General features: G+C 52.1%; 1 protein-coding gene across 3 annotated transcripts; it reads right to left on the bottom strand.

Annotated features, from left to right (window-relative positions):
• Positions 1–556: 556 nt before the first annotated feature.
• LOC147118317 (uncharacterized) lies at positions 557–27,936 on the bottom strand. 3 transcript variants are annotated; one of them, XM_085984375.1, is made up of 3 exons: positions 27,865–27,933; positions 8,472–8,549; positions 557–7,798 (listed from the first exon to the last, which is right to left on the bottom strand). In XM_085984375.1, the coding sequence occupies exon 3, from the start codon at positions 2,841–2,843 to the stop codon at positions 1,053–1,055; it is 1,791 nt and encodes a 596-aa protein (XP_085840501.1). In that variant the 5' UTR covers positions 2,844–7,798; positions 8,472–8,549; positions 27,865–27,933; the 3' UTR covers positions 557–1,052. The 3 variants fall into 3 exon arrangements, with proteins under 3 accessions (XP_085840501.1, XP_085840503.1, XP_085840502.1); XM_085984377.1 differs by lacking the exon at positions 8,472–8,549 and having other exon boundaries at positions 27,865–27,936; XM_085984376.1 differs by lacking the exon at positions 8,472–8,549 and having other exon boundaries at positions 27,747–27,925.
• Positions 27,937–27,986: the final 50 nt, after the last annotated feature.

Here is a 27,986-nt window from a genome sequence, read left to right as displayed (position 1 = left end):
TCGGAGGGGCAGTACTGAGGGAGCGCTGCACTGTCGGAGGGGCAGTACTGAGGGAGCGCCGCACTGTCGGAGGGGCAGTACTGAGGGAGCGCTGCACTGTCGGAGGGGCAGTACTGAGGGAGTGCTGCACTGTCGGAGGGGCAGTACTGAGGGAGCGCCGCACTGTCGGAGGGTCAGTACTGAGGGAGCGCTGCACTGTCGGAGGAGCAGTACTGAGGGAGCGCTGCAGTGTCGGAGGGTCAGTACTGAGGGAGCGCTGCAGTGTCAGAGGCAGCATCTTTTGGGATGAGACGTTAAACCGAGGGCCACGTCTGTCCCCTCAGGTTGAAGGTAAAAGATCCCACGGCCACCATTGGAAGAAGAGCGGGGGCGGGGGGGGGGGGGGAGTTCTCCCCGGTGTCCTGGGGCCAATATTTATCCCTCAACGCAACATCACTTAAAAAAAGATGATCACATTGCTGTTTTTGGGAGCTTGCTTTGCGCAAATCAGCTGCCGTGTCTCGCTACGTTACAACAGTGACTGATGTAATAAAACTCACTACACACTTGGTTTGAGTATAAAGCAAGGCTTTAATCAACTTGTTTCAGAACATGGAGGTCTAGTTGTACTTCACTAGTTCCTTGTCTTACATGTTATGTTCATTAATAACTAGACATTCTTATTATGAACACAGCTAGCTTTTGCTAGTTACTTTATTGAGCACATGTGGACTAGGTACAGTATCTGTAGAGGCTTCCATCTTGACTGCTGCCTTCTGGGTAGCCTAGCCTCATGGGTAGTGTAGTCTTATACATACAGCTATATACAGCTCTACTGCTCCACCTAGTGTCCACCACAGAATGACATGTTATTGATCACTACATCCCCCTTTCTTTGGAGGTTTAACAAAATCAATATCACTCAACTTTCAAGAAAACAATAAAGATAATATCAGTAACACTTTTGTTAGTGCTCTATAAACATAAACATTTTCAAAACAGTCAACACATTTTCAAAGCTTTACATTGTACTCTAAGTCTATCAGGCTCTTTTACTTCATGTGTGGATCTTCTCAACACGGGTAAGTCTGATGTGTCTTCATGAGATTGTTCTGGCGGTGAATGACAAGATGCAGTTGCGGCATTGTCATCGATCTGCTCTTGTATAGATCGAGGTCTCCTTGCGATCTTTGCTTGGAGAGGGTTTCAGTGTTTCCTTCACTCTTCATGCCATAACTCTCAATGTAGTCAATGCACTCTCGAAAAACTGCTGGCAGCTGGATCTCATCATACAGCATAGTCCTCTCAGCAGCCTCGGCTAATGGAACACCAAAGATTGGCCTGAGGGAAGAAGGAGTATCCACCGGAACTGCTTCCTGCTCTGGTGCAGGCTTCTTCTTTTTCTTTTTCTCTTTCCACTGCTTTTCTTTGACCTTAAAGTCTTTTTCTTTCTTCTTGGAGAAACTAGGCTTTTTGAAGACATGGATACCCATTGGCCTTTTCATCCTTGATGGGCTCTCTGCTTCATCACCCGAGTCATCTGGTCTGCTTATGGCACAGTTTATACGGTAGACTCTTTTGACCAGTTCTAAGTCCTCACAAGCTTTGTCACCCAGTAGTGAATCAAGCCTTTCAGCCACAACAGAAAACATGAGATGATGCACTTTGTCTTTGACTGTCACTTTAAGTCTGCATACACCTAAGCTATCTATTTTCTGTCCATTATAGTCCTTCAGTAGTACTGACTTTTTCTGTATTTTGGGCTTTTCTTTCATATTGTTAATGTCACTCATACTGATTAAGTTTGCTTTTGCCCCAGTGTCCAGTTTCAATGTAACTAATGCTCCATTTATCTGCAGTGGGATCATCCATTTGTCCTCTTTTACTGCATTAACTTTATGTTCAGCATTGTCTATTTCTGAGGGCTGCACATTTTCTGTATCTTTTTTGATATCGTCACATAACACCATTCCTACAAAAAATGTCTCACTTAAATCAGTGTCCTCAATCACATTAACTCGTTGCCCTTTCGTCGTTTTTACTTTTGAAAAGCATTGTTTGGCAAAGTGATTCTTTCCATTACACTTTATGCACATTTTTCCAAACGCTGGGCATTGTCTTAACTGGTGTTTGTAACCACAGCGTTTACAATTAAAAATGTCATCCTCCGATTGCTTTTCATTTCTGTTCTGCCCACGTTTCTTCCCCTTGTAGGACACAGCACCGACAGCAGCATTATCACTCATTACATTCGCATCATTATTGATTTCACTGAAAGTCTTCGCGTGATTTCGAGCTAGCTCGCTGGCTTTGCATATTTTCACCACATTTTCCAATGTTAGTTCGGTTTCTCTCAACAGACGTTCCCTGACTTTTTTATCATGAATACCAAACACAATTTGGTCACGAATCATGGATGCTTTGAGCTCAGAGAAATTACATGTCTGTGATTTCAGTTTCAGATCAGTTATAAAGCTATCAAAAGTCTCATTTTGTTGCTGTGTCTGAGAACAGAAGATGTATCTTTCATAGGTCTCATTCTTTTTGGGAGAGCAATGTGCATCAAATTTTTTTAGCACATCTTCTAATTTTTCTCTGTTCTCCGCTGGATTAAATACAAATGTATTAAATACCTCTATCGCCTGTGGGCCTGCAACCGTAAGCAGCAACACTATCTTCCTTGCGTCTGGCTTCGTACCGAATCCGATGGCTGCAATGTAGAGTTTGAATTGTTGTTTAAAAGTCTGCCAGTTGTAGTCGATTTTTTCTGTGAGATTCAAACGCTCTGGTGGCTTCAAATTCTCCATTTCACTTTTCACAATTTTCAGCAGATCTTCACCACCCTGGTACCATGTTATGTTCATTAATAACTAGACATTCTTATTATGAACACAGCTAGCTTTTGTTAGTTACTTTATTGAGCCATGTGGACTAGGTACAGCATCTTGTAGAGGCTTCCATCTTGACTGCTGCCTTCTGGGTAGCCTAGCCTCATGGGTAGTGTAGTCTTATACATACAGCTATATACAGCTCTACTGCTCCACCTAGTGTCCACCACAGAATGACATGTTATTGATCACTACATTACAAAATGTCCCTGGCAAGCTGGGCCCACTCCGAGTATTTATACTCCTTGGACGGCGCCACCAGCTGGCCGACCAGCGTTATTTCATGAGTAGTTTCTTGATGAGGATGAGATTTATGACATTCTTCCTGCCTAAAAGATTTGGAAGTCCGACGACTTCCTCTTAATTGATTAGGCGGACCACGAATAGCCGCAATCTTTTAGATCTTTGTTTACGGCTAGAAGGCACGTCTCCCTGGACCGGTTCTTGGTCCCTGGGCCGCTTGATCCGTACCGGTGGATCGACAGGGCCCGTGTTGCCCTGATCGACCCAAGGGAGGCTGGGGCGATCGTGACTCTGGGTGCGGGTCACCACAGGCGCAGAGCTGACTTCGTCCTATTTGATAGCCGGGGTGGCCATCCCACGGCAGATCTCTCGATGTCCCAGGTAGGGCGTCAACTTCGGGGGAGCGCAGAGTGTCGGCATCATCGCCATGGGTCCCTCTATCAGTTGGGTCTGTGGAACCGGCTGGACAGGGAGCCAGGTCCCGGAGCGAAACGGTGGACTCCCGGCCATCAGGGTACCACACGTGCGCGTACATGGGATTGATGTCTGTGAGTTCTACCTCATTGACGAGAGGATCGTTTTTAGACGATCGGACAAATCTTCGGAGCAGCATGGGGCCGGGAGCTGCCAACTATGATGGTAGATGGGTGGGTGGAGCGACGCTGGAAGCTGAAGAATCGCTCGTGAGGTGTGACATTGGTGGACGTAGAGAGAAGAGACCTGATGGAATGCAACACGTCAGGGAGCATAGTTTCCCACTGCTGGTCTGGTAGGTTGCATGACCTCAGCGCAAGACGAACAGCGTTCCAAATGATAGCGTTGTATCTCTCAACCTGTCCGTTACCGATGGGATGGTACGGTGTCGTTTTACTTGTGGCGATTCCCCGTTGGGAGAGATAACTTTTGAGTTCGCTTGACATTAAGGAGGGACCCCGATCAGAGTGGATGAAATTGGCCGTACCACAAAGGGAAAAGACTTGATCAAGGCATTTGATCACTTTGGAAGTAAGCATATTGGGACAGGGGAAAGCAAAGGGAAAGCGTGAATATTCGTCCACCATAGTAAGTAGATAGGTGTTTCGTGTTGAGAAGGCAATGGCCCTTTAAAGTCAATGCTGAGTCGCTGCATAGCGTGTATGAGTGAGCCATCCGATGGACGGAAGAATTGCGGTTTTAATTCCGCACAAATTCTACAGGAGGAGCATGTTCTTTTCACATCTTACGTAGAAAATGGGAGATTTTTAGATCACACAAAGTGCAACATACGGGTAATGCCAGGATGGCATAAGTCAGTATGAAGATCTGCAAGAGTCGAAGTTGACATAGAAGAGCAGAATGCCCGCGTGAGGGTATCTGGGGCCACATTCTCTTTGCCAGGTCGATAATGTATGGTGTATCCAAAGGCGGCCAATTCCATCCTCCAGAGTTGTATTTTGTTATTCTTGATCTTAGTGCGTTTCCGGTTATCCAGCATAAAGGCCACAGAGCGCTGATCGGTTATAAGTGTGAAATGGCGACGAGCGAGAAAATGACTCCATTTACGTACAGCTTCGATGATGGCCGTAGCCTCCTTCTCGACAGGAGGATAATGGAGCTCGCTACCCTGCAAAGTTCTGGACAGAAATGCAACGGGTCGACCACCTTGATTCAAGGTAGCAGAGATCGCCACATCCGATGCATCGCACTCGACCACAAAAGGAAGATTTTCATCAATGGAACAAAGCTTTTTCCAGTTGTCGCTTGAGGAGGTTGAAAGCTGAAATAGCCGTTGCCTCCAACGGAGATGACTTTGCGTGAAGCAGGGACTGGATCTTGTCGGAGAAGTGGGGTATCCATTTCGCATAATAGGCGAACATGCCGAGTGCCCGACAAAGAGAGCCAAGATTCGTAGGGGGAGTGAGCTCCTGAAGTGGATGAAGTCGCTCCGGATCCAGTTTGATGACACCGTTGCCCACCCAGTAGCCAAGGATGTTGACTGATGGTACTGATTTCACAGATTTGGACTCATTTAAGGTTAAGTTGCGACGACAGAGAATGTCAAAGAATTTCTGGAGATTGGCATCATGCTCCTTCTGGTCATGACCAGCAATGGTGATATTATCCAGATATGGAAAAGTGTCCGTTAAGTTCTCCTGTTTGACTAGGCTATCCATTGCCCTTTGGAAAACGGCCACCCCATTGGTGACCCCAAATGGAAGGCGACAAAACTGGTAAAGCTGACCATTGGCCTCAAAGGCAGTATACTTTTTGTCAGAGTCCTTTAACGGTATTTGATGATATGCGCTCTTTAAATCATAAGTTGAAAATACCTTGTCGTTGGCAAGATTATTGACCATGTCATCGATGCGTGGTAGTGGGTAGGCATCCAGGTCGGTATACTAGTTAATAGTTTGCGAGTAATCGATGCAAAGACGTTTCTTCTGTTGCTTCAGAGGATTTTTAACAACAACGACTTGAGCCTGCCAGGAAGATGAACATGGCTCAATGATACCATCAGCTAGAAGGCGAGAGATTTCTGCCTCAATAAAGGATCGATCATCTTGGCTGAAACGTCGTGATTTAGTGACTATGGGCTTACATCGGGGGGAGATTGGCAAACAAGGAGGGCTCATCGAGCGAAGCCGCCGAAAGCGCACAAAACGGTACTTTGGAAATAGTAAGCTCCGGCTTTGACCCTCCAAACTCAAAAGTGAGTCTTTTGTGTTGTTTCTGGAAATCCTGTCCCAGGAGCACATCACTGCATAGGTTTTTGAGCACCCCAAGCCGGGTGGAGAAATAAGTGCGGCCATTGAGAATAAGGTCGACAAGACAAAAGCCGGAAGAATTGGTGGTCAGTGTCGTCAGAGCCATTGCAATTTCCCTGTCCGAGGGGTAAATACGCAGTTGTAACTTACTGACAGCCCACTCACTAATGAAGCTGTCAGAGCTGCATGAGTCGATTAGTGCACTCAAAATGTGTCCATTTACCGAAACCTTCATGGCTGCATGGGACAGACTTTGGGGAAAAACAGCTGTGATGGGAGGAGGGGCAGTTTTACCCTTGACAGCTGTAACCTTAGTAGTGGTTCTTGGGGGAGGAGCAGTTTTATAGGTAGTAGCTGCAAAGCTAACAGGAGCTCTCGACCGGTATACCTTAGAAAGGGGGCCTTTCTTACTAACAGCGGCTCTTGACTGGCATACCTTCGACAAGTGACCTTTCTTGCTGCAATGACTGCAGGTTGCGTTACGAGCCGGACAAAATTTCCTATAATGGAATGCGCCTCCACAGAAGAAACACTTCCTTCCAGATTGCCAAGATGCCGCTAGGGCGGGGTCATCATCAGTGAAGGTTTCAAGGGTAGGGTTGTCATCAGCCAGGTTGGAGTCGTCATCCGTGAGGGCTTCCGCCCGAGGCCTATGGAAGGAGTCACTAAAAGTGATAGCAGCAGCCCGTGCATGTGGTGAAAGATAGGTGTCTGCATTCCTCTTTGCTAAGTCCAGAGAACAGGCCTGGTCATAGGCAGCCTGTAACTTGAGGGTTTTATTCATCAACAGACGCTGACGTATGAAGGGAGACACAATCCCATTAATAAAGGAATCACGAATTAACTCCTCCTGGTACTGCTCAGCTGTAACAGCTTTAAGATTACAATCCTTGCTGAGCCTGCGAAGTTTCTGAAGGAATTCGTCAAGTGATTCCCCGGGTTGTTGTCGAGTTGTGGCCAGTAGATGCCGAGCAAAAATTTCGTTTGGGGACTTGACATATAGCTGCTGTAGTATTTGGATAGCGGCGTCATAGTCTACACAGTCTTCGATATAAGCAAACACATGAGGGGATACATAATTAGCAAGCATTCGTAACTTATTAGGAACATTCTCACCACACTCCTCAAGGAAGTTGCTAAAGGTACGATACCAGTGTTTCCATACCTTAGCAGCTGTAAGTGAATTCGGGTCCAGGTCGAGACGGGCGGGTCTGAGTAGTTTCTCCATGATGGATCGATTACTTGTCTGAGTTCCCTTCTACGGTTCGAGTCGTAGCTGGTTGTTTCCCGAAATCACCCAAAGCGTGGAGTCGATATCAAGTTGATTAAATTGATGTAATAAAACTCACTACGCACTTGGTTTGAGCATAAAGCAAGGCTTTAATCAACTTGTTTCAGAGCATGAAGGTCTAGTTGTACTTCACTAGTTCCTTGTTTTACAAAATGTCCCTGGCAAGCTGGGCCCACGCCCGAGTATTTATACTCCTTGGACGGCGCCACCAGCTGGCCGTCCAGCGTTATTTCATGAGTAGTTTCTTTGAGGATGAGATTAATGACAGTGACTACACTTCAAAAAGTACTTCAATGGCTGTAAAGCGCTTTGGGACGTCCTGAGGTGGCGACAGGCGCCGTATCGTTCTTTCCTTCCGATTGTGGTGCCTGCCTCTCTTGCTGTGTCGGATTCTTATTCTCAGTTGCGGCCTTCGGTGGAGGGGGGATCCCCGGCCCCGCTTTTAGGCCGCAGCAACTTGAAGGTTCTACCCGCTGGGCATCCCGGGACTCCGCTGGGTCTTCGTGGGGAGGTTCCTGAGCGGAGCACAGGCCTCTTGTCGCAGGAGAGGGGAGCGGGATCAGGAGAAGTCCCCCTCAGCTGGTCTCCAGCGGCTCTTGATGGCTGAGCACTGGCAGTGGCCTCGGTCCGCAGGCTGCCTTATCTGCTTTCGGCTTTGGTGGTAGCGAGGAGCATAAGGAGGTCAAACGAGAAGCAGGAATGGAGAGAAATAATAAATATCTGATGTAAGAAAACTACTAGGCACTTGGTCTAAGCGTTAAACAAAGCTTTAATCAACTGTTTTACAACATGGAGGTCTAGTTGTGTCCTTCACTAGTTCCTGTTAAGAATGTCCTGCGCAAGCTGGGCCCGTGCCCGAGTATTTATACTCTCCCTGGACAGCGCCACACGCAGGCCGCTCAGTATTATTTCATAAGTCTTTCTTTCATGAATGACTGATTCATGTCACCTACCTCTTTGACCAAGCTTTTGGTTACCTGCCCTAATAGCTCCTTATGTGGCTCGGTGACAAATTTTGTCTGATCACGTTCCTGTGAAGCGCCTTGGGACGTTTTACTATGTTACATTGGCTTGGAATTTAAAATTCTCATCCTTGTGCTCCGATCCCTCCACGGCCTCACTCGGCCCCTCCCTATCTCTGTAACCTCCTCCGGCCCCTACGAGTTCTTGGCGCTCCTGCAATTCTGGCCTCTTGCGCATCCCCCGATTTCCATCGCTCCGCCATTGGCGGCCGTGCCTTCAGCCACCTGGGCCCTGAGCTCTGGAATTCTCTCCCTAAACCTCTCCGCCTCTCTCTCCGCCTTTAAGACGCTCCTTAAAACCTACCTCTTCACCTATCCTAATGTCTCCTTATGTGGCATAAAAACAGAAAATGCTGGAGATACTCAGCAGGTCAGGCAGCATCTGTGAAGAGAGAAACAGAGTTAACGTTTCAGGTTGATGACCTTTCATCAGAACTGGAAAAAAGCAGGAAATGGAACAGGTTTTTAAGCAAGTGTCGGGGCAGGGAAAGGGGGGAGGGGATGAAAGAACAAAAGGGAAGGTCTGTGATAGGATGGAGGGCAGGAGAGATTAGGAGACATTAAGAGATGGTGCAAGGCAAAAGGAGATGGTAATGGGACAGGTTAACAAACAAAAGATGGCTCTAGAGGAAGTGTAAATTGCACTGGCAGAATGAAAGACAGCTGCCCTGTGGGGGAGAAGAAAAGACACAAACAAAAGGTGCGGATAAAAAATATATATAGGATAGGGGCCGAGATTATGATCTGAAATTGTTGAACTCTATGTTGAGTCCAGAACATAAGAAATAGGAGCAGGAATAGGCCACTTGGCCCCTCGAGCCTGCTCCGCCATTCAATAGGATCATGGCTGATCTTGGGCTCAAAGCCACTTCCCAGCCCGCTCCCCATAACCCTTCACTCCCGTATCTTGCAAAAATCTGTCTATCTCCACCTTAAATGTATTTAATGACCCAGCCTCCACAGCTCTCTGGGGCAGAGAATCCCACAGATTTACGACCCTCTGAGAGAAGAAATTCCTCCTCATCCCAGTTCTAAAAGGGCGACCCTTTATTCTGAAACTGTGCCTCCGAGTTCCAGATTTCCCCACAAGGGGAAACTCATTGAAACTTATAAAATTCTAACAGGACTGAACAGACTAGATGCAGGAAGGATGTTCCCGATGGTCGGGGAGTCCAGAACCAGGGGTCACAGTCTAAAGATAAGGGGTGAGCCATTTAGGACAGAGATGAGGAGGAATTTCTTCACCCAGAGAGTGGTGAACCTGTGGAATTCTCTACCACAGAAGGTAGTTGAGGCCAATTCATTAAATATATTCAAGAAGGAGTTAGATATATTTCTTAAGGCTAAAGGGATCAAGGGATATGGGGAGAAAGCAAGGACCGGGTACTGAATTTGGATGATCAGCCATGATCGCATTGAATGGCGGAGCAGGCTCGAGGGGCCGAATGGCCTACTCCTGCTCCTATCTTCTATGAACATCCTCTCTGCATCTACCATGTCGAGCCCCCTCAGTATCTTATATATTTCATTAAGATCACCTCTCATTCTTCTAAATTTCAATGAGTTTAGGCTGTAAAGTGCCTGATCGAAAGATGAGGTGCTGTTCCTCGAGTTTATGCTGAGCTTCAGTGGAACAGTGCAAGAGGCCGAGGACGGTGAGGTCTGAGTGGGAGTGGAGCGGAGAATTAAAGTGACAGGCGACCGGAAGCTCGGGGTCCCCTTTACGGACTGATGTGGCTCTGTGTATTGACACTGTTAAAGGGCGCTGTATCAATGCTAGTTGCTGTCGTTCAGGGCTCTATGGGAATGCAAGTGGTTGCCGTACCGTATGTTGTGGGCTTTAAGTCCCCTGGAGCGTTCGGTTCCTTAGAGAGACAATTAACCTCCCGCTGGAACCTGTATTCCGCCAGCTTGCGTGCCTCTCCTACTCTCTCCCGTGGCTGCAAGCCTTAGGAGTAAAGTGTGGCGGCAACACCTGCTGGCTGTGCCTGGTCAGGGCACCCTCTCCAGTCGGCAACAAGCACAAACATCCCTCCCTGAATGCTTAAACACATTAGCGGGCCGCACTTCAGATTGTCAGCTCGGTTATTTTTATGTTGTTTACTCTCGTCCCGTGTAATTTATGGTCCTGTTGTGACAGGAGCTGCTCGCAAACTTCTTTTGCAAACTGTTAGTGTTAGTGTGAAGATCTGGGGTTGAAATTATTTCATTAAATAAAATATTGGGGGGGTTGATCTTATATGATGGTTCAATTTGTAATTGTATTAAACGGCATCAGTCTGTTTATTATATCCTCCCTTTATTCTGTGGCAGGTAACATTCCTGGGACTAGGGACAGGGTCACTGGCAAGGCTTAGAAGCTAAGCAGAGCCAGGCCTGGTTAGTACTTGGAGGGGTGACCAGCAGGGAAGACCAGGTGCAGAAGGTCACGGAAGGAGCCCCGAGGAGGGGCGGTTGGTGAGACGGTCACTGGAAGGAGCCCCGGGAGGGGTGGCTGGTGAGCAGGCCCGGGCGTTGGACTAAAGATTGTCGGACAGGAGGAATGGTGGAAATGGAATGGCGGCGCGCACAGACGCAGCGGCTTTGCTTCTCCCAGGACGGTGCTATTTATGTTTAATGTTAATGTTATTTGTACTGGACTCATGGGAGCTTGCAAGATCACATTTCGTTGTTCATGTACTTGTGCAATGACAATAAAGTTTAATTATTATTATTCGCGCCACACAAGTGCCAGGCAATGACTATCTCCAACAAGCGAGAGTCTAACTACCGCCCCTTGACATTCAATGGCATTCAAGCTCATGGTCTACAGAGCAGCAGTGATACCCGCCCTGCTGTATGCCTCAGAGACATGGACCATGTACAGCAGGCACCTCAAAGCACTGGAGAGGTACCACCAACGCTGCCTCCACAAGATCCTGCAAATCCATTGGCAGGGTAGGCGCACCAACGTCAGCGTTCTCGCTCAGGCCAGCATCGAAGCTTTGACCACGCTCAATCAGCTCCGATGGACGGGTCACATCGTCCGCATGCCACGAGACTCCCCTACTCGGAGCTCCGGCACGGCAAGAGAGCCTCAGGTGGGCAGAGGAAACGCTTCAAAGCCTCCTTGAAAAAGTGCAACATCCCCACCGACACCTGGGAATCCCTGGCCCCAGACCGCACAAAGTAGAGGAGAAGCATCCGGGAAGGTGCTGAACACCTCGAGTCTCTTCGCCGGGAGCAAGCGGAAGCCAAGCGCAGGCAGCGCAAGGAGCACACGTCAACCCAAGCACCCCACCCACCGTCTGCCCCACCTGTGACAGAGACTGTAGGTCCCGCATTGGACTCATCAGTCACCTGAGAACTCATTTATAATGTGGAAACAAGTCATCCTCGGTTCCGAGGGACTGCCTAAGAAGACGAATTACCATCGCCAAATCCCCACCATCAACATCCTGGGGGTCACCATTGACCAAAAACTTAACTGGACCAGCCACATAAATACTGTGGCAACAAGAGCAGGTCAGAGGCTGGGTATTCTGCGGCGAGTGTCTCACCTCCTGACTCCCCAAAGCTTTTCCACCATCTACAAGGTCCAAGACAGGAGTGTGATGGAATACTCTCCACTTGCCTGGATGAGTGCAGCTCTGACAACGCTCAAGAAGCTCGACACCATCCAGGACAAAGCAGCCCGCTTGATTGGCACCCCATCCACCACCTTAAACATTCACTCCCTCCACCACCGGCGTACCGTGGCTGCAGTGTGTACCATCTACAAGATGCACTGCAGCAACTCGCCAAGGCTTCTTCGGCAGCACCTCCCAAACCCGCGACCTCTTCCACCTAGAAGGACAAGGGCAGCAGGCGCATGGGGCACACCACCACCTCCAAGTTCCCCTCCAAGTCACACACCATCCTGACTTGGAAATATATCACCGATCCTTCATCGTCGCTGGGTCAAAATCCTGGAACTCCCTCCCTAACAGCACTGTGGGAGTACCTTCACCACACGGACTGCAGCGGTTCAAGAAGGCAGCTCACCACCACCTTCTCAAGGGCAACTAGGGATGGGCAATAAATGCTGGCCTTGCCAGCGACGCCCACATCCCATGAACGAATTTTAAAAATGTTTTACCCCCATTTCCAAAACGTTTTTTCCCCCTTGCGTACACGGTTTGATAGCAGAGTGCGCAAGCAGTCTGTGTCGCCAATGTACTGATCCCTCCCCCACCCCCTCCCTGTGTCGTAGTTCCCTGCATTAGTAATCTTGATTCTCCCCCTTAAATCGTTTCCCCAATAATAGGCGGAATTCCCGATACGGGTGGCTGGCTAAACGCCTGGGTCGGATTTATTCAAAAAACTAAACGATACACGGAAGCAACGGAAGACACAGGCAAAATACCGGGCAACCACTTGCATTGACGGAGCGCCTTTAGGGGCTTCGCAGGGGCATAAGGAAAACCAATGGTGAGCCAGAGGAGAGATAGGAACATCTCTGGAATTTACCCTGTTCCTGCCTTCTCCCCATATCCCTTGATCCCTTTAGCCTTAAGAAATATATCCAACTCCTTCTTGAATATATTTAATGAATTGGCCTCTACTGCCTTCTGTGGTAGAGAATTCCGCAGGTTCACCACTCTCTGGGTGAAGAAATTCCTCCTCATCTCTGTCCTAAATGACTTACCTCTTATCCTTAGACTGTGAGCCCTGGTTCTGGACTCTCCCGCCATCGGGAACATCCTTCCTGCAGCTAGTCTGTCCAGTCCTGTTAGAATTTTATAAGTTTCAACGAGATTCCCCTCTCATTCTTCTAAACTCTAGCGAATATAAGCCCATTCGACCCAATCTCTCCTCATACGTCGTTCCTGCCATCCCAGGTATCAGTCTGGCGAACATTCGCTGCACTCCTTCCATGGCAAGAACATCCTTCCTCTAAGGGATGTGGGGCAAAGGCCGGTATGTGGAAGTTAGGTCACAGATCAGCCATAGTCTCGTTGCATGGCGGAACAGGGTCGAGAGGCTGAATGGCCTCCTCCTGTTCCTATGTTCCTAGGAGGAGGCCCATTCAGCCCCTCGAGCCCGTTCTGTTATTAGATCGCGGCTGATCTGTGTCTTAACTCCGTCTACCCGCTTTGGTTCCCTATCCTTCGATACCCTTAACCCAACAAAAACCTATCAATCTGAGTCCTGAAATTTTCAATTCACCCCCAGTATCCACGCCTTTAGCGGAGGGGAGAGAGTTCCAGATTTCCACTAACCCACTGTGTGAAGAAGTGCTTCCTGACATCACCCCTGAACGGCCTGGCTCTCATTCTAAGGTTATGCCCGGCTTGTTCTGGTCTCCCCTCACCAGAGGAAATAGTTTCTCTCTATCTACCTTATCAACTCCTTTAATCACCTTCAACGCCTCGATTTAGATCACCTCTTCACCTTCTACACTCGAGGGACGATTAGGAGGAGTGACCTAAAGCTCAAACAAAGATTGGGCTTTTAAAGGGGACTCTTAAAGGAGGAGAGAGGGGGAGAGGGAGGTGGAAGGGTTTAGGGAGGGAACTCCACAGAGCGATTGAAGGGCACGGCCACCAACGGCGAGGTAAAGGGAAGGGAAGAGGGGCTGAGCAAGAGCCCAGAGGAGCTGGATGAGTACGTGAGGGAGAAAGGCATAGAAGGACACGCTGATAGGGTGAGATGAAGTAAAGTGGGAGGGGGCTTGTGTGGAGGCATGGACCTGTTGGGCCGAATGGCCTGTTTCTGTGCTGTAAATTCTATCATAGAATCATAGAATGGTACAGCACCGAGGGAGGCCATTCGGCCCATCGAGTCTGTGCCGGCTCTTTCGAAGAGCAATCCAATTAGTCCCACTTCCCCGCTCTTTCCCCATAGCCCTGCAATTTTTTCCCCTTCGAGTATTTATCCAATTCCCTTTAGAAGGCTGCTGTTGAATCTGTATCCACCGCCCTATCAGGCAGAGCGTTCCAAATCCTCACCACTCGCTGCGTAAAAAAGGTTTTCCTCACGTCGCCTCTGGTTCTTTGGCCAAACACCTTAAATCTGTGCCCCCTGGTTACCGACCCTTCTGCCAATGGGAACAGTTTCTCTTTATTTACTCGATCTAAGCTCTTTGTGATTTTGAACGCCTCTATCAAACCTCCTCTTAACCTTCTCTGGTCTGAGGGGAACAACCCCAGCTTCTCCAGGCAACTGTAATCCCTCATCCCCTGGCACCATTCCAGTAAAACTCTTCTGTACCCTCTCGAAGGTCACATCCTTCCTACAGTGCGGTGCCCAGAATTGGAGACAATACTCCAGCTGGGGCTGAACCAGTGTTTTGTAAAGGGTTGAGCCGATGTAATTAGGAGTCAGACACGATGTACACTGCAATGTTTATATTAGATAACTTGGATCAGGTAACAAGGGGGATTAATATACTCTCTTTACAAAGTAAGTGATTTTTGGCTGTGAAGCGCTTTGAGAAGTCCGGTGGCCGTGAAAGGCGCCATGGAGGGAGTGCAGCGAAGATTCACCAGACTGATACCTGGGATGGCAGGAATGACGTATGAAACATAGAAGATAGGAGCAGGAGTAGGCCATTCGGCCCCTCGAGCCTGCTCCGCCATTCAATGAGATCATGGCTGATCATCCAAATTCAGTACCCTGTCCCTGCTTTCTCCCCATATCCCTTGATCCCTTTAGCCTTAAGAAATATATCCAACTCCTTCTTGAATATATTTAATGAATTGGCCTCAACTGCCTTCTGTGGTGGAGAATTCCACAGGTTCACCACTTTCTGGGTGAAGAAATTCCTCCTCATCTCAGTCCTAAATGACTTACCCCTTATCCTTAGACTGTGACCCCTGGTTCTGGACTCCCCCACCATCGGGAACATCCTTCCTGCATCCAGTCTGTCCAGTCCTGTTAGAATTTTATAAGTTTCAATGAGATCCCCTCTCATTCTTCTAAACTCCAGCGAGTATAAGCCCAATCGTCCCAATCTCTCCTCATACATCATTCCTGCCATCCCAGGTATCAGTCTGGTGAATCTTCGCTGCACTCCCTCCATGGCAAGAACATCCTTCCTCAGATAAGGCGACCAAAACTTGCACACAATGCTCAAGGTGCGGTCTCACCAAGACCCTGTACAACTGCAGCAAGACATCCTTGTTCCTGTACTCGAATCCTATCGCTACGAAGGCCAACATACCATTTGCCTTCTTAACCGCCTGCTGCACCTGCATGCTTACCTTCAGCGACTGGTGCACAAGGACACCCAGGTCTCGTTGCACTTCCCCTTCTCCCAATCTATTGCTGTTCAGATAATAATCTGCCTTCCTGTTTTTGCCACCAAAGTGGATAACCTCGCATTTATCCACATTATACTGCATCTGCCATGTTTCTGCCCAATCACCCAACCTGTCCAAATCATACTGGGGTTTCTCGGCATCCTCCTCACAGCACACACGCCCACCCAGCTTTGTGTCATCTGAAGAGAGATTGGGTCGATTTGGCTTATATTCGCTAGTTTAGAAGAATGAGAGGGGATCTCATTGAAACTTATAAAATTCTAACAGGACTAGACAGACTAGATGCAGGAAGGATGTTCCCGATGGCGGGGGAGTCCAGAACCAGGGGTCACAGTCTAAGGATAAGGGGTAAACCATTTAGGACTGAGATGAGGAGGAGTTTCTTCACCCAGAGAGTGGTGAACCTGTGGAATTCTCTACCACAGAAGGCCCTTGAGGCCAATTCATTAGATATATTCAAGAAGGAGTTAGATATATTTCTTAAGGCTAAAGGGATCAAGGGATATGGGGCGAAGGCAGGGACAGGGAACTGAATTTGGATGATCAGCCATGATCGCATTAAATGGCGGAGCAGGCTCGAGGGGCCGAATGGCCTACTCCTGCTCCTATCTTCTATGTTTCTATATAAATGCAAGTCTTTCTTTTTTTACATTATAAATGTAATGTTGGAGGGGTTGCCTTTTGGGTGGGGCATAAAAGAAGAGCAGGGTGGGGGAGTTCTCCCTGGTGTCCTGGGGCCCAGCATTTATCCTTCGATCAACACCTAAGCAAAATAATACGATCTGGTCACGACATTGCTGCTTGTGGGAGCTTGCTATGCTCGAGTTGACTGCCGCGCGCGGTACCCTACATTACAGCAGCGACAACACCGCCGACAAAAAAATGACTTCAATAGCAAAATACTGCGGATGCTGGAAATCTGAAATAACAACAGAAAATGCTGGAAATACTCAGCAGGTCCGGCAGCATCTGTGGAGAGAGAAACAGAGTTAACGTTTCAGGTCGATGACCCTTCGTCAGAACTGGGAAAAGCTGGAGATGGAACAGATATTAAGCAGGTGCCGAGACAGCGGGGGGGGGGGGGGGGGGAGGAAGGAATTGAAGGGACAAACTGTTCTGAGGTAAGAGGCAGGAAAGATAAAATGTTGCAAATGGGAATGGCAAAATAATACAGCATGAAAAATGGGAGCCGAGGTTATAGTTTGAAATTGTTGAACTCGATGTTGAGTCCAGAAGGCTGTAAAGTGCCTGATCGAAAGATGAGGTGCTGTTCCTCGAGCTTACGTTGAGCTTCATTGGAACAGTGTAAGAGGCCGAGGACAGAGCGATCAGAGTGGGAGTGGAGCGGAGAATTAAAGTGACAGGCGACCGGAAGCTCGGGGTCACCCTTACGGACTGAACGGAGGTGTTCCGCAAAGTGGTCACCCAATCTGCGTTTGGTCTCCCCAATGTAGAGGAGACCGCATCGTGAGCAGCGAACACAGTGGACTAGATTGCAAGAAGTACAAGTAAATGGCTGTTTCACCTGGAAGGGGTGTTTGGGGCCCTGGACAGTGGGAAGGGGGGAGGTAAAAGGGCATGTGTTGCATCTCCTGTGCTTGCACGGGAAGGTGCCGGGCGAAGGGGAAGGGGTGCTGGGGGTGATAGAGGAGTGGACCAGGGTGCCTCGGAGGGAGCAGTCCCTTCGGAATGCTGAAAGGGGAGGTGAGGGGAAGATGTGTTTGGTGGTGGGATCACGCTGGAGGTGGTGGAAATGGCGGAGGATGATCCGTTGAATGTGGAGGCTGGTGGGGTGAAAGGTGAAGACAAGGGGAACCCTATCGTGGTTCCGGGAGGGGAAGGGGTGAGGGTAGAAGTGCGGGAGATAGAACGGACATGGTCGAGGGCCGTGTCAACCACGGTAGAGGGGAATCCTCGGCTGAGGAAAAAGGAAGACATGTCTGAAGCCCTGGTGTGGAAGGTGGCATCGTCAGAGCAGATGCGGCGGAGACGGAGAAACTGGGAGAATGGAATAGAGTCCTTACAGGAAGCGGGGTGGGAGGAAATGTAGCTCAGGTAGCTGTGGGAGTCGGTGGGCTTGTAGTGGATGTTTGTCGAAAGCCGATTGCCAGAAATGGAGACGGAGAAGTCAAGGAAGGGAAGGGAAGAGTCGGAGATGGACCATGTGAAGGGGAGTGAAGGGTGGAAATTGGAAGCAAAGTGAATGAAATTGTCTAGTTCAGGGCGAGAGCAGGAAACGGCACTGATACAGTCATCAATGTACCGGAAAAAGAGGCGAGGGAGGGGACCTGAGTAGGACTGGAACAAAAATGTTCCACATATCCCACGAACAGGCAGGCATAGCTTCATTGGTCGTGAAGGGCTTTGGGATGTCCTGGGTCCGTGGAAGGCACTGGAGAAACGCGAGTCCTTTCTTATCGCGGAATGTAACTTGGGGGGAAAAAAATCGTCTGAATCATCTCCCGAGTTGGTCCGCAGTCAGAAGTGGATCTTTCAGGGAGAGAGTGTTCCGCGGAGAATTCGGGAGACACGACTGTTCAGGATCGCGCGCGCTCCGGATCTGCAGCCGGAACTGGGAGATTTGCCCCCTTTGACGTGAACCCGCTCCCTATCCAAGTTTCCAGGCAGACAAACATCAGCTCAAGACGTGGGGGGGAAATCACTTCTGGAAGATCGTCTTAACCATGTAGGGGGGCAAACCTCCTTCCAATATAGAGACCCTGGAGACTGAGGAGAGCAAGTGTAGAATCATACAGAGAGGAGTAGGAGAGCAAAGGGATCTAGAGATACAGGCGAATGGATCATTAACAGCAGCATCACAGGTCGGCAAAGCAATTATAAATGCTAACAAAGCACTGGCATTTGTTTCTAGGGGTATAGAAGTCAAAAGTTATGTTAAACTTGTGCAGCACCCTGGTCAGGCCGCATATGACCACTGTGCTCAGTTCTGGTTTCCACACTACAAAAGGACAAAGATACACTGGCAAACATTTGATCCCACTCCAGAGACTCGAGCCCTATGTCAGAGGGGCAGTACTGAGGGAGCGCTGCACTGTCGGAGGGGCAGTACTGAGGGAGCGCTGCACTGTCAGAGGGGCAGTACTGAGGGAGCGCTGCACTGTCAGAGGGGCAGTACTGAGGGAGCGCTGCACTGTCAGAGGGGCAGTACTGAGGGAGCGCTGCACTGTCGGAGGGGCAGTACTGAGGGAGCGCTGCACTGTCAGAGGGGCAGTACTGAGGGAGCGCTGCACTGTCGGAGGGGCAGTACTGAGGGAGCGCTGCACTGTCGGAGGGGCAGTACTGAGGGAGCGCTGCACTGTCGGAGGGGCAGTACCGAGGGAGCGCTGCACTGTCGGAGGGGCAGTACTGAGGGAGTGCTGCACTGTCGGTGGGGAGGCACTGAGGGAGTGCTGCACTGTCGGAGAGGCAGTACTGAGGGGGCACTGCACTGTCAGAGGGGCAGTACTGAGAGAGCACTGCCCAGTCGGAGGGTCAGTACTGAGGGAGCACTGCACTGTCAGAGGGGCAGTACTGAGGGAGTGCTGCACTGTCGGAGGGGCAGTACTGAGGGAGCGCTGCACTGTCGCAGGGACAGTACTGAGGGAGCACTGCCCAGTCGGAGGGTCAGTACTGAGGGAGCACTGCACTGTCGGAGGGGCAGTGCTGAGGGAGTGCTGCACTGTCAGAGGGTCAGTACTGAGGGAGCACTGCACTGTCGGAGGGGCAGTGCTGAGGGAGCGCTGCACTGTCGGAGGGGCAGTGCTGAGGGAGCGCTGCACTGTCGGAGGGTCAGTGCTGAGGGAGCACTGCACTTTCGGAGGGGCAGTATTGAGGGAGCGCTGCACTGTCGGAGGACAGTACTAAGGGAACGCTGCACTGTCGGAGGGTCAGTACTGAGGGAGCACTGCACTGTCGGAGGGGCAGTTCTGAGGGAGCGCTGCACTGTTGGAGGGGCAGTACTGAGGGAGCGCAGCACTGTCGGAGGGTCAGTACTGAGGGAGCACTGCACTGTCGGAGGGGCAGTACTGAGGGAACATTGCACTGTCGGAGGGGCAGTACTGAGGGAGCGCAGCACTGTCGGTGGGTAAGTACTGAGGGAGCACTGCACTGTCGGAGGGGAAGTGCTGAGGGAGCGCTGCACTGTTGGAGGGGCAGTACTGAGGGAGCGCCGCACTGTCGGAGGGGCAGTGCTGAGGGAGTGCTGCACTGTCGGAGGGGCAGTACTGAGGGAGCACTGCACTGTCGGAGGGGCAGTACTGAGGGAGTGCTGCACTGTCGGAGGGTCAGTACTGAGGGAGCACTGCACTGTCGGAGGGGCAGTGCTGAGGGAGCGCTGCACTGTCGGAGGGGCAGTGCTGAGGGATCGCTGCACTGTCGGAGGGTCAGTACTGAGGGAGCACTGCACTTTCGGAGGGGCAGTATTGAGGGAGCGCTGCACTGTCGGAGGGCAGTACTAAGGGAGCACTGCGCTGTCGGAGGGTCAGTACTGAGGGAGCACAGCACTGTCGGTGGGTCAGTACTGAGGGAGCACTGCACTGTCGGAGGGGCAGTGCTGAGGGAGCGCTGCACTGTCGGAGGGCAGTACTAAGGGAGCACTGCGCTGTCGGAGGGGCAGTACTGAGGGAGCACAGCACTGTCGGTGGGTCAGTACTGAGGGAGCACTGCACTGTCGGAGGGGCAGTGCTGAGGGAGCGCTGCACTGTCGGAGGGGCAGTACTGAGGGAGCGCTGCACTGTCGGAGGGTCAGTACTGAGGGAGCGCTGCACTGTCGGAGGGGCAGTACTGAGGGAGCGCTGCACTGTCGGAGGGACAGTACTGAGGGAGCGCTGCACTGTCGGAGGGGCAGTGCTGACGGAGCGCTGCACTGTCGGAGGGGCAGTACTGAGGGAGCGCTGCACTGTCGGAGGGGCAGTACTGAGGGAGCGCAGCACTGTCGGAGGGGCAGTACTGAGGGAGCGCCGCACTGTCGGAGGGGCAGTACTGAGGGAGCGCCGCACTGTCGGAGGGGCAGTACTGAGGGAGCGCTGCACTGTCGGGGGGGCAATACTGAGGGAGCGCTGCACTGTTGGGAGGGGCAATACTGAGGGAGCGCTGCACTGTTGGAGGGGCAGTATTGAGGGAGCGCAGCACTGTAGGAGGGGCAGTGCTGAGGGAGCGCTGCACTGTCGGAGGGGGCGTACTGAGGGAGCGCTGCACTGTCGGAGGGGCAGTACTGAGGGAGCGCTGCACTGTCGGGGGGGCAATACTGAGGGAGCGCTGCACTGTTGGGAGGGGCAATACTGAGGGAGCACTGCACTGTTGGAGGGGCAGTATTGAGGGAGCGCAGCACTGTAGGAGGGGCAGTGCTGAGGGAGCGCTGCACTGTCGGAGGGGGCGTACTGAGGGAGCGCTGCACTGTCGGAGGGGCAGTACGGAGGGAGCGCTGCAGTCTTGGAGTGTCAATACTTGATTGTATCTTGTGCATCCCTGATTTTAATCGCTCCACCATTGGCGGCCGTGCCTTCAGCTGCCTGGGCCCGAAGCTCTGGAATTCGCTCCCTAAACCTCTCCAGCTCTCTACCTCTCTCTCCTCCTTTAAGAAGCTCCTGAAAACCGACCTCTTTGACCAAGCTTTTGCTCACGTGCCTTAATTGCTACTTATGTGGCTCGGTGCCGAATTATCGTTTGATAGTCGCTCCTGTGAAGCGAGATGTTTTACGACGTTAAAGGTGCGATATAAATACAAGTTGTTGAGTGGGCAGGGTAGTTGGCGGCTGACATGAATCAGTCATTCATGCAAGAAAGACTTATGAAATAATACTGGGCGGCCTGCGGGTGGCGCTGTCCAGGGAGAGTATAAATACTCGGGCACGGGCCCAGCTTGCGCAGGACATTCTTTAACAGGAACTAGTGAAGGACACAACTAGACCTCCATGTTGTAAAGCAGTTGATTAAAGCTTTGTTTAACGCTTAGACCAAGTGCCGAGTAGTTTGCTTACATCAGAGGCCAAGTGATGAAACCGCCAGGAATGTGTCTAACCAGAGTCAGCGTTACATCCATCCTCCCGCTGTGATTCTTGAACCAACCTCTGGGTTCCCATTTTGCATGCAGACGCCCGTCAGCTTCTAGCCCGTCCGCTTTGACGCACAAGGTGCGTTGCACGCTACGTCCTCATTAACATCACTCGTCTCTTATTCCCATATCACGTTCCCTCTGTTGGCGTCACACGTCATCCCGCCTCTACGGCATATTAGCGTACAACGTCACCCTCTAGGGTAGATTACCATATCGCGCCTCCGCTCAGTCAGTGTCCGCCGTGGCTCAGTGGGCAGCGCTCTGGCCTCTGAGTCAGAAGGTTTTTCTTTATTAGTTTATGGGATGTGGGCGTCGCTGGCAATGCCAGCATTTATTGCCCATCCCTAGTTGCCCTTGAGAAGGTGGTGGTGAGCCGCCGCCTTGAACCGCTACAGTCCATGTGGTGAAGGTACTCCCACAGTGCGGTTAGGGAGGGAGTTCCAGGATTTTGACCCAGCGACGATGAAGGAACGGCCGATTGGAGGGGAACTTGGAGGTGGTGGTGTGCCCCTGCGCCTGCTGCCCTTGTCCTTCTAGGTGGGAGAGGTTGCGGGTTTGGGAGGTGCTGCTGAAGAAGCCTTGGCGAGTTGCTGCAGTGCATCTTGTAGATGGTACACACTGCAGCCACGGTGCGTCGGTGGTGGAGGGAGGGAATGTTTAAGGTGGTGGATGGGGTGCTGATCAAGTGGGCTGCTTTGTCCTGGATGGTGTCGAGCTTCTTGAGTGTTGTTGGAGCTGCGCTCATCCAGGCAAGTGGAGAGTATTCCATCACACTCCTTACTTGTGCCTTGTAGATGGTGGAAAGGCTTTGGGGAGTCAGGAGGTGAGACACTTACCACAGAATACCCAGCCTCTGACCTGCTCTTGTTGCCACAGTATTTATGTGGCTGGTCCAGTTAAGTTTCTGGTTAATGGTGACCCCCAGGATGTTGATGGTGGGGGATTCGGCGATGGTAATGTCATTGAATGTCAAGGGGCAGTGGTTAGACTCTCGCTTGTTGGAGATAGTCATTGCCTGGCACTTGTGTGGCGCGAATGTTACCTGCCACTTATCAGCCCAAGCCTGAACATCGTCCCGGTCTTGTTGCATGCGGGCATGGACTGCTTCATTATCTGAGGAGCTGCGAATGGCGCTGAACACTGTGCAGTCATCAGCGAACATCCCCATTTCTGACCTTATGTTGGAGGGAAGGTCATTGATGAACCAGCTGAAGATGGTTGGGCCTAGGACACTGCCCTGAGGAACTCCTCGGTGTTGTTGTTGGCTCAAGTCCCACTCCAGGGACTTGAGCACAAACAAAGCTAGGCTGACACTGCAGTGCAGTGCTGAGGGAGCGCGGCACTGTCGGAGGGTCAGTACTGAGGGAGCACCGCACTGTCGGAGGGTCAGTACTGAGGGAGCACCGCACTGTCGGAGGGTCAGTACTGAGGGAGCACCGCACTGTCGGAGGGTCAGTACTGAGGGAGCACCGCACTGTCGGAGGGTCAGTACTGAGGGAGCGCCGCACTGTCGGAGGGGCAGTACTGAGGGAGTGCCGCACTGTCGGAGGGTCAGTACTGAGGGAGTGCCGCACTGTCGGAGGGGCAGTGCTGAGGGAGCGCTGCACTGTCGGAGGGGCAGTACTGAGGGAGCACCGCACTGTCGGAGGGTCAGTACTGAGGGAGCGCCGCACTGTCGGAGGGGCAGTACTGAGGGAGTGCCGCACTGTCGGAGGGTCAGTACTGAGGGAGTGCCGCACTGTCGGAGGGGCAGTGCTGAGGGAGCGCTGCACTGTCGGAGGGGCAGTACTGAGGGAGCACCGCACTGTCGGAGGGGCAGTACTGAGGGAGCGCTGCACTGTCGGAGGGTCAGTACTGAGGGAGCGCCGCACTGTCGGAGGGTCAGTACTGAGGGAGTGCCGCACTGTCGGAGGGGCAGTGCTGAGGGAGCGCTGCACTGTCGGAGCGGCAGTACTGAGGGAGTGCCGCACTGTCGGAGGGGCAGTACTGAGGGAGCGCTGCACTGTCGGAGGGGCAGTACTGAGGGAGTGCCGCACTGTCGGAGGGGCAGTACTGAGGGAGCGCCGCACTGTCGGAGGGGCAGTACTGAGGGAGCGCTGCACTGTCGGAGAGGCAGTACTGAGGGAGCGCCGCACTGTCGGAGGGGCAGTACTGAGGGAGTGCTGCACTGTCGGAGAGGCAGTACTGAGGGAGCGCTGCACTGTCGGAGGGGCGGTACTGAGGGAGTGCTGCACTATCGGAGGGTCAGTACTGAGGGAGCACCGCACTGTCGGAGGGTCAGTACTGAGGGAGCGCTGCACTGTCGGAGGGGCAGTACTGAGGGAGCATCGCACTGTCGGAGGGTCAGTACTGAGGGAGCGCCGCACTGTCGGAGGGTCAGTACTGAGGGAGCGCCGCACTGTCGGAGGGGCAGTACTGAGGGAGCGCTGCACTGTCGGAGGGGCAGTACTGAGGGAGTGCCGCACTGTCGGAGGGGCAGTACTGAGGGAGCGCCGCACTGTCGGAGGGGCAGTACTGAGGGAGGGCTGCACTGTCGGAGAGGCAGTACTGAGGGAGCGCCGCACTGTCGGAGGGGCAGTACTGAGGGAGTGCTGCACTGTCGGAGAGGCAGTACTGAGGGAGCGCTGCACTGTCGGAGAGGCAGTACTGAGGGAGTGCTGCACTGTCGGAGGGGCGGTACTGAGGGAGCGCCGCACTGTCGGAGGGGCAGTACTGAGGGAGCGCTGCACTGTCGGAGAGGCAATACTGAGGGAGCGCCGCACTGTCGGAGGGGCAGTACTGAGGGAGTGCTGCACTGTCGGAGGGGCAGTACTGAGGGAGTGCGGCACTGTCGGAGGGTCAGTACTGAGGGAGCACCGCACTGTCGGAGGGTCAGTACTGAGGGAGCACCGCACTGTCGGAGGGTCAGTACTGAGGGAGCACCGCACTGTCGGAGGGGCGGTACTGAGGGAGCGCCGCACTGTCGGAGGGGCAGTACTGAGGGAGCGCTGCACTGTCGGAGAGGCAGTACTGAGGGAGCGCCGCACTGTCGGAGGGGCAGTACTGAGGGAGCACCGCACTGTCGGAGGGTCAGTACTGAGGGAGCGCTGCACTGTCGGAGGGGCAGTACTGAGGGAGCACCGCACTGTCGGAGGGTCAGAACTGAGGGAGCACCGCACTGTCGGAGGGTCAGTACTGAGGGAGCGCTGCACTGTCGGAGGGGCAGTACTGAGGGAGCGCTGCACTGTCGGAGGGGCAGTACTGAGGGAGCATCGCACTGTGGGAGGGTCAGTACTGAGGGAGCGCCGCACTGTCGGAGAGGCAGTACTGAGGGAGCGCCGCACTGTCGGAGAGGCAGTACTGAGGGAGCGCCGCACTGTCGGAGGGGCAGTACTGAGGGAGCGCCGCACTGTCGGAGAGGCAGTACTGAGGGAGCGCCGCACTGTCGGAGGGGCAGTACTGAGGGAGCACCGCACTGTCGGAGGGTCAGTACTGAGGGAATGCCGCACTGTCAGAGGGGCAGCGCTGAGGGAGCGTTGCACTGTCGGAGGTGCCGTCTTTCGGATGAGACGTTAAAGCGAGGCCCCGTCTGCTCTCTCAGGTGGACGTAAAGGATCCCATGGCACTATTTTGAAGAGCAGAGGAGTTATCCCCGGTGACCTGGGGCCAATATTTATCCCTGAACCAACATAACAAAAACAGATGATCTGGTCATTATCACATTGCTGTTTGTGGGAGCATGCTGTGTGCAAATTGGCTGCTGCGTTTCCTACATTACAACAGTGACTACACTTCAAAGAATACTTCATTGGCTGTAAAGAACATAAGAAGTAGGAGCAGGAGTCGGCCATTTGGTCCCTCGAGCCTGCTCCGCCATTCAATGAGATCATGGCTGATCTTCTACCTCATCTCCACTTTCCTGCACTATCCCCATATCCCTTGATTCCCTCAATATTGAAATCTATCGATCTCTGTCTTGAATAAACTCAACGACTGAGCCTCCACAGCCCTCTGGGGCGGAGAATTCCAAAGATTCACCGCCCTCGGAGTGAAGAAATTTCTCCTCATCTCAGTCCTAAATGGCCGACCCCTTATTCTGAGACTGTGACCCCCTGGTTCTAGACTCCCCAGCCAGGGGAAACATCCTCCCTGCATCTACCCTGTCAAGCCCTGTGAGAATTTTGTACGTTTCAATGAGATCACCTCTCATTCTTCTAAACTCCAGAGAATATCGGCCTAGTCTCCTCAATCTCTCCTCATAGGACAATCCCCCCATCCCAGGAATCAGTCTGGTGAACCTTCGTTGCACTCCCTCTATGGCAAGTATATCCTTCCTTAGGTAAGGAGACGGTGGCATAGTGGTTAGCACTGTTGCCTCACAGCGCCAGGGACCCGGGTTCGAATCCGGCCTCGGGTGACTGTCTGTGTGGAGTTTGCACATTCTCCCCGTGTTTGCGTGGGTTTTCTCCGGGTGCTCCGGTTTCCTCCCACAGTCCAAAGATGTGTGGGTTAGGTTGATTGGCTATGATAAATTGACCCTTAGTGTTAGGGGGATTAAATACGTGGGGTTACGGGGATCGGGTGGGATATGTGTCGGTGCAGGCTCGATGGGCCGAAATGGCCTCTATCTGCACTGTTGTGATTCTGTGATTCTGAGACCAAAACTGTACACAATACTCCAGGTGTGGTCTCACCAGGGCCCTGTATAATTGCAGTAAGACGTCTTTACTCTTATACTCAAATCCTCTTGTAATAAAGGCCAACATACCATTTGCTTGCTGTACCTGCGTGTTAACTTTCAGTGATTCGCGTACAAGGACAGCCAGGTCCCTCTGAACACCAACATTTCCCAATCTCTCACCATTTAAAAAATATTCTGTGTTTCTATTCTTCCTACCAAAGTGAATAACCTCACATTATTCTCCATCTGCCACCTTACTACCCACTCACTTAAGTCTATCTATATCCCTTTTCAGACTCTTTGGGGGAAAAATTGGGTGTCGCCCATTTTGTGGGCGCTAATATCGGCCGGGTGTAAAGTTTAGCGCCCGGCGCTAATTATCGCCTCCGACTGCAAAATTCACCTCTATCGCCCCCTGGAGGTGATTTGAGCGCTAAATCAGGCGCTACACACCTCTCTTAAGGCGCTAACGTTGGGGAGCGAGGCGCTACCTCAGAACGCTCCCGAAGCTCAGGCGATGCCAGTTACCATGGAAGCCAGACAGACTGGCACCGGCCAGTTCTTAAAGGGGAGGGGCCATCTTGCTGGCCAGCCACACCCTGCTCATTGCAGCCTTGAATCTCGGCCTGGAGAGCCCTCAAAAGCAATTGTGTTGGAAGCACTAATGGATAGGCCCAGGGAAAGAGCTCGGTGCTTAGGAACCTCAAAAGTGGCGCTGAGAGCCAAAACTCCTTAGGCCAGCGTTAAAACCAAAAATTCTGTGGACAAGAAAAGGCAGGAAGCGGCTGCCTTTAAATAGCGCTCCCCCAACCCCTTCCCGACTTCAAAACGTTCCCCTCTACCCGTCATTGCTAGCGGCAGGCGGAAAGGCAGGTGGCGCCACTCAATATCCTGTCCGGGGCGTTGCACGCTTGACTGATGTCACGATCTGCCGGCGCAGGAGATCGTGGCGGTAGTGTTTAGCGCTGCCACAAAGCGACTGGTCAATTTCGCGAGCGGCACTAAAACCATCGCGCTCGGGGCACTAAGTTCCTAGCGCCCCGTTAGCACCCCCGGAGGCGCTAACAGGAAGCGCTAACCAACCGAGTTTTTCACCCTTTGTGTTCTCCTCCCACTTTGGGACATCCAGTGGTCACAGAAGGCGCTGCACCGCTCACACGGCTCATTTCCATATCACGTTCACGCTACTACGGCTCATTAGCATATCGCGTCTCACCACTGCGCCTGATTAGCATTACACGTTGGACAGCTGCGCCTGATTAGCATATCACTTTCCAGCTCTTGAGCCTCATTAGCATATCACGCCCCGCCGCCCACACGTCACAATAGCATAGCCTGTTTCCCCCCTCCGCGGGCTCATACGCTTCATTAGCATATCATTGCCACGCCCATACGTAACATTAGCATATCACGCCCCCTGCCCAAACGTCAAAATAGCCTCGCCTGTTGCCCCCCTCCACGAGCTCATACGCTTTATTAGCATATCACGTGCCCCGCCCATAGGTCTCATTAGCATATCACGTCCCCCGTCCGTACGTCACATTAGCATATCACGTCTCACCCCGTGCAGCTAATGTTTACCTCTGGAAGCTGCCGGTGACAAGAAAGAGGAGGCGGCCTTGTTGGGGAGAGGGGGAGGGGTTTGCGGGCGAGAAAGAAAGAAAACAAATAATGAAGCGACCGATTTCGATGGCGGTACCTCAAGAAGAAATCTAAATCCTCGGATGTCGGCGACTCTCAGGCAGGTGTCTCTGCGAGCGGACAGGTGACGGGTGGGGGGTGGAGACCTCAACCGACTTTTTTTCCCCCAAGTGCGCCTGC

The sequence above is a fragment of the Somniosus microcephalus genome, chromosome 4 (assembly GCF_052327205.1).
Source record: "Somniosus microcephalus isolate GS21.2 chromosome 4, FLI_Smic_1.0, whole genome shotgun sequence".
NCBI lineage: Eukaryota > Metazoa > Chordata > Chondrichthyes > Squaliformes > Somniosidae > Somniosus > Somniosus microcephalus.
The sequence above is the reverse complement of the archived record's forward strand: the minus strand, read 5'-3'. Positions and strand labels throughout refer to the sequence as shown.